The sequence below is a fragment of the Emys orbicularis genome, chromosome 8 (genome assembly GCF_028017835.1).
Source record: "Emys orbicularis isolate rEmyOrb1 chromosome 8, rEmyOrb1.hap1, whole genome shotgun sequence".
NCBI lineage: Eukaryota > Metazoa > Chordata > Testudines > Emydidae > Emys > Emys orbicularis.
This window is the reverse complement of record NC_088690.1, coordinates 11,688,547-11,701,550: the sequence shown is the minus strand read 5'-3', so window position 1 is coordinate 11,701,550 and position 13,004 is coordinate 11,688,547. Positions and strand designations below refer to the sequence as shown.

General features: G+C 41.3%; 1 protein-coding gene across 1 annotated transcript in view; it reads right to left on the bottom strand.

Moving 5' to 3' along the window:
• The window catches only part of LOC135882292 (nardilysin-like), a 77,110-nt gene that overhangs the window by 58,948 nt on the left and 5,158 nt on the right, over positions 1-13,004 (bottom strand). Inside the window, exons 2-3 of the mRNA XM_065409151.1 lie at positions 6,089-6,377; positions 5,625-5,706 (exon numbers count right to left, since the gene is read on the bottom strand). Coding sequence (XP_065265223.1) covers positions 5,625-5,706; positions 6,089-6,377 — 371 coding nt within the window. The remainder of the gene's footprint in view (positions 1-5,624; positions 5,707-6,088; positions 6,378-13,004) is intronic.

Here is a 13,004-nt window from a genome sequence, read left to right as displayed (position 1 = left end):
ATCTTCTATGCTACAATGACTGTGAACCACTGATGATTACTCTCTGGGAACAGTTTTCCAACCAGTTTTGCACCCACTTTATAGTAGTTCCATCTAGGTTGCATTTCCCTGGTTTGTTTATGAGAAGGCCATGCGAAACAGTATAAAAAGCTTTACTAAAGTCAAGGTATACCATGTCTACCGCTTCCCCTCATCCACAAGACTTGTTACCCTGTCAAAGAAAGCTATCAGGTTGGTTTGACACGATTTGTTTTTGACAAATCCATGCTGACTGTTACTTATCACCTTATTATCTTATAGATGTTTGCAAATTGCTTAATTATTTGCTCCATTATCTTTCCGGGTACAGAAGTTAAGATGACTGGTCTGTAATTCCCTGGGCTGTCTTTATTTCCCTTTTTATAGATTGGCACTATATTTGCCCTTTTCCAGTCTCCTGGAATCTCTCTCGTCTTCCATGTCTTTTCAAAGATAATCGCTAATGGCTCAGGTATCTCCTCAGACAGCTCCTTGACTATTCTAGGATGCATTTCATCAGGCCCTGTTGGCTTGAAGACATCTAATTTGTCCAAATAATTCTAACTTGTTCTTTCCCTATGCACATACTGTCAATTGTTGTTTAAAAAGAGAGAATGTGTGCTCCTTTCAAGAAGTGCAGAAAATCAGTTTCTTTGCCATTGCCATTAAAACATATCCATGGTGATAAGTCTCTGTTCCAGGCCCTCCAGCAGCTGGCTGACTTAAAAAGGAAGCTTGATGTTTTAAGCTTCCCAAATGACACCTGGTAGAACTCTGGAAGACTGGTGTCTCTACATTTACATCCAACTACCAAGTATAGGTTGATATTTGCACTCAGCATTGAGAAGCCTTTGATCATAACAGCAGCATGTTTTACACAAAATAGAACTCTGTAGAGAGTCACTAAAGCATAAACAATTGAAGGTGGTTTTGGAAGGATTTGATGGATTAAAGGTTGTGGCAGTCTCAGCAAGAATCTGGCTAAGTATAATCCACAAAGAATTGGAAACACATAAGGACAATTTTTTTAAAAAAAGAACCACTGGACGCTATGGACTTTTCCATTACTTAACCAACATGATTAATCCCAAAACAACTTTCAGAAGTTGAGCTCAAAACGGGAGGAGGCTGAATTCAGCTGATGAAACATACGGAACGGAACGCTTGCGTAAATCAGGGAGCGTCTGTATAGCTTAACATATTTATAAGGATTCCTAATTTTTACTTTTTTTTTATTATGTTAAAAATGGTGAATGTTGTAACCTATTTACTGGAAAATTTTTCTTTTTCTACTCATGATATATATCTCACTGCATTTGGATGGAAATTTTAATTAAATTAGAAACACACAAAACAGCTTTTTACATTTGTTTTTATTAGTTAAATACAGCTACCTTAAATGTGCTGGACACAAAGAAAAAAAGTAAGTTTATCATAACATATTTTGCATTTAATACTAGATGATTTGTTAAACAAAGAAAGAATTGACTGTAGTTTGTGACTTTAACTGATTATTTCTGATCACTATGTCCTTCAAGATTTTGGAACTAGTTCTCATCCTTTTCTACCTCGTTTTTATTCATGGATTAGAAGAGGAAAACAAGCTTTCCTGCTTTTTCAGCTCCCAATTTTGAATGAACTAGTCAAAATGAAGAAAACATTTTCTTTCTACCTGCAGAAGAGGCAACTGCCATCAAAAGCTTATGTAACGTAAAAAAAAATCTGGTTCCAGGTGCTTAGCCAGTTACTTCCACCAGTTCACTGGTTTGACTTTCTTCAAAACTTTGGCAGCAAATGTGTTGCTTTAATCAATGGTTCGATTCACCCCCAGTCCTGAAATCTATTCTGATTGATGGATGAATATTAGATGCTCATGCCATAGCAGCACTTCCTCCTCAGCAATTAAGTATTTACTGTGATACTTGGTATTGTGAATACTGGCAAAAAAACAAGGCAGAGTAAGTGCTTCATCTGCTTGTTCGCTGCCTGTAATTTAGCTTTGTTTTTTAAGCGTTTCCTTAAATTCTTGCCAAATTTCAACAACATCAGCAATATAGCAGTTATCTTTTTTCAATTTGTCCAAAGCTATGGAAATAGATTTCAGTATAGTCAGTATAATTTCTACATTTCCCTTTAGTCTGATACTAACTATTCTGGTATGTGAAATTTCCACCTCTTTTGTCACAGTTTTCTTTACAAATTGTCATCAGGATAGGCCAGATTTTTAATAAATACTTCAAAACAGTCAACCACTAAATTCCATCATACATCTTAGGGGAGAATTAGCTGTGATCCTCCTTCTCTCTTCAGTGAATCTGATGCAAAGTGATTGTTAAAGAACAACATTTCAACAACATTTTCCTTTATTCCTGGTATACCTCAATCTTTAGCTAAAAGATACATCAAATGAGCTCTGTACTATATAAGTTTTAAGCTCACTTTTTTATCCACTTCTAAATTTCTTCTCACCTTAGTTTCAGCATTTTTATTCATTTAAATTATTTTAACATATTATAATAAATTTAGGCATTAGCATAACTTGCCATAATTTTAAATTAGGTTTATTTTTAAAAAGAAAATGAATTTAATTTACATTAAAAATTGAATTTAAATTAAAAGAATCTGGTTTTGATTTTTTTTAATTATCAATTTTTACCCACCCGACCTTGACGCCTCCAAATTAGCCTCCCTCATATCCATTTAAAATGTTGCCACTAGGCTCATGTTCCTACCGGTCATAATGACACACAACTAAGAGCTAGTGTGCAAAGATCACTGCCTGTCATGCTGACCAATATTGCTTCATTGTTTACTTGTATTCCCCTCTGATCTATATCCATCTGATGTCTTTAGTCTTACCCTTAGATTGTAAACCCCCTAGGGCAGGAACCATCTTCTTCATTCTCTGTTTGTACAGCACCTAGCAGTAATGGGGTCCTGATCCATGATTAGGGCTATTAGACATAATGGTAATATAAAAAATAATAATGACCCCTGTGATGGTTCTCGGGATATCCAGGACAGAGAGTCACCTTGTTACCCCCGGCCTCCCGCATGAGGGAGTCATGCCTGTGCTTGGCTGGATGTCAGCTCTCTAGCACCACCAGCCTTTCAGCCACTCAAGCACTCTCCTCTAGGCTATGCCAACCTTCAAGACAAAGAAAGGGCTAGCAATAGGTGCACCCCAAACCCTTTGAATCATTCCCTTGTGATATCCAGCCAGACACTGGCTACTCACAGAAATTCCACCAGCATAGGATAACTCACTTATCTTTTTTACCTTAAATCACCGCTCCTGCATAACACAAGGTTTAAGAAAGGATAGAGATTCTACTAGAAACAACAGAGTGATGAAAACAAGTCATTACAACCCAAAATAAAAAAAATAAAATGTGAACCTAGGTCTACACTTATTAATAAAAGCGACAAAGAGTCCTGTGGCACCTTATAAGACAACAGAAGTATTGGAGCATAAGCTTTCATGGGTGAATACCCACTTCGTCAGATGCATGTGGTGGAAATTTCCAGAGGCAGGTATAAATATGCAGGCAAGAATCAGTCTACACGTACACGTCTGGCTCTGTTGATTTGTTTCCCAGAAGCCTCCTGCTGCAAGACAAGCCCAAGAAAGAAACCAACAGAACTCCACTGGCCATCACCTACAGTCCTCAGCTAAAACCTCTCCAACGCATCATCAGTGATCTACAACCCATCCTGGACAACGATCCCTCGCTTTCACAGGCCTTGGGAGGCAGGCCAGTCCTCGCCCACGGACAACCCTCCAACCTTAAGCATATTCTCACCAGTAACCACACACCGCACCATAGTAACTCTAACTCAAGAACCAATCCATGCAACAAACCTCGATGCCAACTCTGCCCACATATTTACACCAGCGACACCATCACAGGACCTAACCAGATCAGCCACAACATCACCGGTTCATTCACTTGCACGTCCACCAATGTAATATACGCCATCATGTGCCAGCAATGCCCCTCTGCTATGTACATCGGCCAAACTGGACAATCCCTACGTAAAAAGATAAATGGACACAAGTCAGATATTAGGAATGGCATTATACAAAAACCTGTAGGAGAACACTTCAACATGCCTGGACACACAATAGCAGATTTAAAGGTAGCCATCCTGCAGCAAAAAAACTTCAGGACCAGACTCCAAAGAGAAACTGCTGAACTTCAGTTCATTTGCAAATTTGACACCATGAGCTCAGGATTAAACAAAGACTGTGAATGGCTAGCCAACTACAAAAGCAGTTTCTCCTCCCTAGCTGTTCACACCTCAACTGCTAGAATACGGCCTCATCCTCCCTGATTGAGCTAACCTCGTTATCTCTAGACTGATTCTTGCCTGCATATTTATACCTGCCTCTGGAAATTTCCACCACATGCGTCTGACGAAGTGGGTATTCACCCACGAAAGCTTATGCTCCAATACGTCTGTTAGTCTAGAAGGTGCCACAGGACTCTCTGTCACTTTTTACAGATCCAGACTAACATGGTTACCCCTCTGATACTTGACACTTATTAATAGTTACCTTTCATGTATAATAAAGTAGGTTTTTCCCCAAAAGTTCTGTCTGTTGCAGAGCTGGCTGGCTTCACAGGAATCAGGATCCAATTTTTCATGAGAACAACTTGCTCCTCAAAATGTCTCCTCAGTGAAATCATCCAGAATACCTTTCCCTCATCTGTGTTATCTGAAACAATCTTTTGTTTCTATTCATGGGCAGGGCATCCCTGTCTTGTTGTAACATTACTTTTTTTCCCTCAATAGGATTTGATGATTTGCAGTTGTCTCTTATGATTTTTCCTTGATGGTTTTTGGATTGAACAAGGATAAATAATCAAGCCTTGCATTGCATCACCAACTAAACAGGGCAGAGTGACCTGAACGGCCCACCACCAAGACATATCTCCTGGTGACTAATTTTTTACTCCAAGTCTATAAAGCATACTTTCAATATACATTAATTATTCCTTAAATATCACCCATACATACACCTTGCAATTATATGAATCTTGACAAGTTACTAGCTTTTTGGAGGTATCCTAATGTTACTCTTTATGGATAAATATCCTGTAAGGCACATGTTTGGTGTATTTGTCAAGTCTGAAGAGGTTTTTTTGCAAAGAATAGGGAGCCCTTTACCTATGAGCCTCTGTGTCACAATCACCTCACCCACTCTTCACTCTCTACCACACCAAGCACAGCATGTGGTCCTCATCTTTAAGGCCCTCCATCATTTAGTTCTACCCTACCTTCCAACTTGTTTGTATTATGAAGTTTACCCACCCCCAACAACTTTATATCACCAGTGATGCCAGCCCCATTTCCCCCACATTCACCTCCATGCATTCTTCATGCAACCCCTTACACTTGGGGAGAACTTCCCCTGATAATTCATGAAACCCCCATCTTAGCCTCTAACATCCCTCCTTAAAACCTTTTTGATGTGGTACCTACATATCACACCCATCTGGCATTCTGCTTCTAGAATATTTCATATAAATCAATAAATCCAAAATAATGTCATTAAATTTTCCACTTTGGGAGGAAAGACTGAAATGTAAGATGATACATACTGTGCTCCAGAAAATGTGCCAACCCAGGCAGATCCTCAGGATCACAGAAACTCCCAACAGCAACACAAAGAGCAGCTGCAGACTGCAAAATAAACACAACAGACACTGAGGAGTCACTTCTAAAAAAAAATACAGTCATTTTATCTAGTAGGCGAGAACTCCAGTTCTAACAATCTAACAGAGCTACTCTATACTCAACAAAGAACAGAAGAGTGAAACAGACCAGGATGTTCTGCTGGAAATATGAGCTATGAGTCCATAAGTAATGGTAATATAGGCTCAACCCTGAACAAGAGAGGTAGATGCTCAGATACCAGAGATGGAGGCCACATTAGTAACTAGATGGATAGGACATTCAGGAATGGAGGACCAGCCTGTTTGTCAGACCACAATATTTAAGAGCTTAGGACCATGAGAGTAGTTCTCCACTTAACAAGCTTTCACTCTGTAACATTAGCACATACCAGCTTCTCTGTACCACTTCTCTTCTTTGCTTCTTCCTTTTCTGTTAGTTCTTCCATTTCCATATCATCAGAATTATTGGGATCCTCCTCATCATCTCCATCATTGTCATCATCCTCATAATTTTCCTTGTCCTCATCCATCTCTGCTCCCGAGTCATCATCTTCATCAGTTTCAATCTCGGTCTCATCATTATCCTCCCATTCCGAAGAATCCTCCGAAGGAACACTATCCATGTTATTTGCATCCGAAATCAGTAGTGCACACAAGCCATTTTGTAACGTGAGATACCTGTGAAATCAATTATAATAATATTTGAATCTTCAATTGTCCACCTACAGCCACAGAACTCCCAAAGAAAGTCTGAAAAATTCTGAATTTTTCATATTTGTTCTAGGCCAGAGGTTCTCAAACTGTGGGTTGGGACCCCAAAGTGGGTCACAACTCCATTTCAATGGGGTCGCCAGGGCTACCTTAGACTTGCTGAAGCCCGAGCCCCACCACTTGGGGCCAAAGCCTGAAGGCTTCAGCCCTGGGCGGCAGGGTTCAAGTTACAGGCCACCTCCCCAGGCTGAAGCCCTTGGGCTTCAGCTTGGCTGCCCCCCGCCCTTCCCCACACCTGGAGCAGTGGAGCTCGGGCTTTGCCCCCTCCCGGGGCAATGGGGCTCAGGTGGGCTCAGGCTTCAGTCCCCACTCCTGGGGTCATGTAGTAATTTTTGTTGTCAGAAGGGGGCTGCAGTGTAATGAAGTTTGAGAACCCATTCTAGGTTTTTGAACTGCATTCCCTTCCCCACAGTGATGTCCTTGAAGATCTGCTAAGCATGAAAGGTAGTTTGAGAGCAGAAAAGTTAAAAAAAATATCTACCAGTCCCTTTTTGCCATTTAATTATATTCCCAGACAAAAACTGGGTTAAAATGGAGATAAGGTTGATAGTAATTTAGAGTAAAAAGCACCACAGGGATGTTGCAATTATCCACCCACCCAACACACTCTCACACACACCAAAAACCAGAAGCATTATAAAACCAGGCAGTTCGGAGTTAAGTTTAAATGTAAGAGAAATCCAAACATTTTAATTGTATTCTATATAGGTTCTTATACTATGCTCATTACCACAGTATTTGAGCACCTTTCAGTACTGAACTGAGCAATGTGACTAACATCCATTACATGTTCTTTGTTCTCTCTCATATCCTCTTCCTGGGGAAGAATTGTGTGTGCATGCAGGTGTTGTTTTAGTAGGATGTTTTGTTTTAAATTTAAATATATATATATACACACAGAGCATATGTTTATATTAGAGAAGGGAAGGTCAAAGAAGTGCAATATGCACAGAGAAGAGAAAGTGTTGAAGTTTGTGATGGTTCTTCGTTCCTGTGGGAGTTCATTACACAGTCTCAGACCAGCCTGAGAAAGATCTGTCTCCTGCACAGATGAGCTTTTCCCTTATTGTAGAAAGGTCCATTGTGCCATAGGAGCAGAGTTGTTGACCATGGTGTTCATGCTGGACTTCTAGGTAACATTTTAGATATCCTGGGCCCAAGCATTGAGCATCTTGATAAAAAGGACCAAGACCCTGAACTTGACTTGACATTTTATAGGAAGCCAGCATATTGAGCAGAGGACAGATATGATGTGTTTTGTGATAGCCTATTTCACTTAGGAGAAGCACTCTAAGCACTGAAGGCTTCAAGCCCAGGTATACTGCATTGCTTTAGTCTAGATGAGAGGTGACAAAGGCATATATAAATGAGGCCAGGTCATCGGCCAAGAGGATGGGGTGAAATCTCCTAGCCAACTGCCCAACACCCCCTTCTTGGGGGGCGGGAGGGGGATGTCTTAAAAAGAAAAGACTTTTTAGGGAAAACTAGCAGAAGCAGCAGCTGTCTGCCAACAATGGAAGAAAACGTTATCAGCATTGCTGCCACCCCACTATCTCCTGGAACCGCAGATATTCTTCATCCTAATCCTGCGAGATGTCCTGACCAGACCAGGCCTGAGAGAAGCAACCAGACGACACTATCACCTGCATTGGCTCAATTCTGAACACCAGCTGGGATATGAGACTTCATCTTTCCCCTCGCACTCTCCATGTGTCCTTTTCTTTCACCACCTTCTTTCTTAAAGTCTGGCTATGATGGCTGTCACATGCTGCTTGTACACGGTAGATTGCAGGACTGCTACAAGTAGGACAGGCTTCTGTACCAGTTTTGGACTGGCGACAGAACATTCATCATGAAGAAAGATACAAGAAATGTGTGCTTTTTAAGATACTTTAAAGCAGTCAGGTATAGCTGAGCTCAGATAAAGTATATTACACATAGTGCCACCTACTGGCTGAACATTATAATAGTTTTAGCATTCCATCACATCTCCCCCTTTAAGTTTTATAGTCGTACCATTTACAAAATTTTACTCTATCATGCAAACTTTAAAGTTCAGTACATATCAGTTTGTTAAGGTGTTTCTGAATTATACAGGTTTTCTAATTACATGACTCAAATGCCTAATAACTTTGTGATCTGGCTGTCCATTAGTTGCAATGGCTGGCTGTGGTTGGTTTGGAATTGTATTCTTCTTGTTCTTCATCTGCCATTTGTAAAGTTTACTCTGTTGATTGTTCCTTCTGAGGAACAAACTGAAGATGTGAATGGGCTCTGAATTTTTCCACATCTTGTGAAGTTAGTCTGAAAGATTTTGTAGCTACGGACTTGTCCCTCTTTTCCTCAGTGGATTTATGATAATTACTTTTTGCAGTCATGCTGTGTCTCTTTACTGCTTCTGAGCTAGTTTCTGGTTTTTCAAGTTGCTCCTGCTTTTTGTTTTGCTCCTTCACTAGCTCACTCTGCTTTATTATCTGGATAGCTGTGTGTATGGTTAAAACTGTCTTTAATTGAACCTGCTGTGAGACACTTTTGTCTGTAAGCCCAATAATCAGTCTCTCTTTGATATTTTCATGTTTTACAATCCACAAATCTCAGTTTTCTGCCAAGGTATGAAAGACTTTTACAAAAGATTCAACACATTCCCCTGGTTCTTGATCTCTCTGGCGAGAACACGCCCTTTCATAAACCACATTTCTCTAAAGGTATAAAGTATGCATCAAACAGAGCCAGAACTCTTTCAGTCATCCTTGTGACTGTCATCAGTAAAGGCAAAGGATTTAAAGATATACTCTGCCTGCTTCCCCATAGCATAAATTAAAGCCAATACCTGGATGTCTCCAGTTTCCTGGTAGAGTTTAGTAGCAATGTGAAGTCTTGCAAAGCATTTCTTCCAGTCAGTCCATTCTGAATGCCTGTCATAGCTGAAGTTCTCTTGTGCATCAAAGAGTGATATGTTGATTATATCCATCCTGCAACCTTTGTTGTTTTTTCTTCTGTTTGAAACCTTTGTTGCTGATTTCCAACATTGCATATTTGCAACACTGCTGTAAGCCTGTGACCAGAAAGAGGCAACTAAAAGAAATGTCCTAAACAGCCTGATGCCAGTACAAGTTTCCAGATCTCAGAGTGGATGACAAGACTGTGTATTGGGCCTGTGTTTTCCCAACAGTGAGTTTGCAAGTGAAAGTCAACACCAGAGACAGAAACTACATTTTCTATCTTTGCTATTCTTTACTTTACTCTTTTATGTGTGTCTTGTTTTAGCTTAAGAAACAGGATTTTAACAACAGCAACAATATAAAAAGCTCCAGATCATATCAACTAACTTTTCCTTCTCCCCACAAAACAAACAAACAAACAAACAAAAACACCAGAGACAGAACACTTTTTTCTTTGAAGGACCCAGTTTTAAATGAAATTTAACTCAAACTAATTAATAGATTTAATTATCAGAATATTTAATAAAACAAGCCTTAACTCCTGCATTTTTAAACTAGATAGTGATAACATGGTTCATTCTTCAATTCACACTTTCAGTGTGTAGATATGGGTTTATAAAGCAAGGAAGAGTAGTGTATGTTAACCCTAGTTGTGTTGTGTTTACTCAGAGCTGGATTAAGACAATCTAGAGCACAATACACACCACAAAATGAGGGTCCTGTGGCTTCATCCACCCCCATTTGGAGTGGCAGATTCTCATTGAGATGCATATGGAAATTTGCACTTCTCAAAGCTATTGGTTCAGACTGTCTGCAGATTTAGGCAGCTATAGTTGCATCTGTTACACCCAGGTCAGAGACTTTTCAAGGGGGCTGCAAGGCCCCACAGCTGAAACCCGGTGCCCTGAACCCTAGCAGCCCCCACAAAGCCTGCAGTGGTGCGGTGCAGAGCTGAAGCCGGCAGCGGTGCAGGGCAGAAGCTGGGAGCCCCTGTGCCCTGAAGCCAGGAGTGGCACAGGGTCAAGCTGGGAGCACTGGCACCCTCCCCCTCTGGAGCTGGGAGCAGCGGGGGAGCCCCAGTGTCCCCCCTGAGGGTGCCCCCTGGGCTGAAGCCAGGAGCAGGGCAGGGCTGAAGCCCTGAGCCCTAGTGCTCCCCACAGGCAGAAACCCTGAGCCCATGGGCAGAGTTGTGGGGCACAAGGGTGTTGCCCTCCCAAACTGCAGTGCCTTACCCAGAGTGGGGTAGTCCCGGGGGAAGCTCCAGCCCCCCCACCCCCAGTTCCCCTCAGGCCCCACCCTCTGGCCAGGTTGTAGGTGGGAAGCCAGAGCCAGGCAGTGCGGGGCAGCTGTTCCTCTGGCTGGTGGTGTCATCTGAAGCTGTGGCTTCCCCCCATTTGCTGCTGGTGTCCAGGGTTGCAGCTGCTCCTCAGCTCCCAGCCCCCTTTGACTGCTCATGCAGCCGCTAAAAGCTGCCCAGGCAGGGGGACCCAGCTCCAGGATGGCAGAGCCCTCAGGTAGCAGCCACCGCAGAGGGAGCCCTCTTGGCACACAGCCTCTAGCTACCCTCTTCCTTCACCCTGAGCTACCCCCTGCCTACACACACCCCCTACCTACCCCTCTCCCTGCACTCTGAGTGGTTTTCAAACTTTCTGAACTGAGTACCCACTTTGAGTTATATTTTTTGGTTGCATCCCCCCTGGGTGGCCTGCTGAGGTGAGTCAGGGAGTGGAGGTGGCACTCCCTCCCTGGACCGCGTTGTGCGGAGCTGCCGGCCCTTGCCCCCCACCCCAAATAAAAGTCAAACTACACCTATGCCCAAGGCCCCCCCAACCCCTGCTGGCCCGGAGCCCTGAGTTCCCCCCCACCCGGTGGGCCCTGGAGTTTTTATAACATGTTGAGGGGGGCCTCAGAGAGAAAAAGGTTGAGAACCCCTATTCTAGAATATATACAATTGTAGACCCTATAACAACTTATTAAATTTATATTACTGTAGTGTGAACAGAGTCAATTGTCTTCACGTCCTACAACAAAAGTCTTGTACCCAAATGGATACTGCTTCTGCTAGTGACCATTATAGTATCATAGAGTTTAAGGCCAGAAAGAGCCATTATATCATCTAGTGTGACCTCCTGTACATCACAAGCCATTAAATTTCATCCAGATACCAATATAGTAAGCCCAACAACTTTAGTTAGACTAAAGCATTTCAGTCCTAAGGACAGTAAATTTTGTGTCACAAGCAGAAAACAGGAAAGACCAAGGTGCCACCAGTTCCTAAGATTCATAAATTCAGATTCCAAGGCCAGAAGGGACCACTGTGATAATCTAGTCTGACCTTCTGCATAACACAGGCAATCAGACTTCCCCAAAATAATTCTGAGCATAGCTTTTAGAAAATATACAATCTTGATTTAAAAACGGTCAGTGAAGGACACTTCACCAAGATGCTTGGTAAATTGTTCTCTAATGGTTAACTACACTCACTGTCAAAAATGTATTCCTTATTTCCAGTCTAAATTTGTCTAGCTTCCAGCCATTTGATCATGTTACACCTTTCTCTGCTAGATTGAAGAGCCCACTATTAAATATTTGTCCCCCACATAGATATATAGACAGTAATCAAGTCACCCTTAACTTTCTCTTTGTTAACCTAAATAGATTGAGCTCTTTGAGTCTATCACTGTAAGGTTATATTTTCTAATCCTTTAATCATTCTCATGACTTTTTTCTGAACCTTCTCCAATTTATCAATATCCTTTTTGAATTGTGGGCACCAGATCTGGACAGTGTTCCAGCAGCGGTCATGCCAGTGCCAAATACAGAGATTAAAATAACCTCTCTACTCCTACTCAAGATTCCCCTGTTTGTGCATCAGGATCACATTAACTCTTTCGGACACAGCATCATGTTAGTAGCTCATGTTCTGCTGATTATCCATCATGACCACAAAATGTTTTTTAGAGTCACTGCTTCCCAGGACAGAGTACCCCATCCTGTAAGTACACCCTACAGTCTTTGTTCCTATATGTATACATTTACATTTAGCCATACTAAAACAAATATTGTTTGCTTGCGCCCAGTTTACCAATCAGTGACCTGTCCTATTCACTATACCACTCCCCCAATTTCTGTGTCTGCAAATTTTATCAATGATGATTTCATATTTTCTTCCAGGTCGTTGATAAAAATGATGAATAGCATAGGGACAAGACCCAATCCTTGGGGGACACCACCAGAAAATACCCACTTGATGTCAATTAACCATTTGCAATTAAATTTCAAGACCTATCAGTTAGCCAGTTTTAAACCCGTTTAATGTGTGCCATGTTCATTTTATCTCATTTTAGTTGTTTAATCCAAATGTCGTGTGGTACTAAGTCAAAACACTTACAGAAGTCTCAATATATTACTTCAACACTATTACCTTTATCAACCAAACTTTAACATATCATCTTTTTTTTTTTTGATGAGATGAAGTTTGACAGGATCTATTTTCCATATACCCATATTGATTTAATTAATATTAACCTCCTTTAATACTTTATTAACTGAGTCCTGTATTAGTCACTCCATTATCTTGCCCAGGATCAGT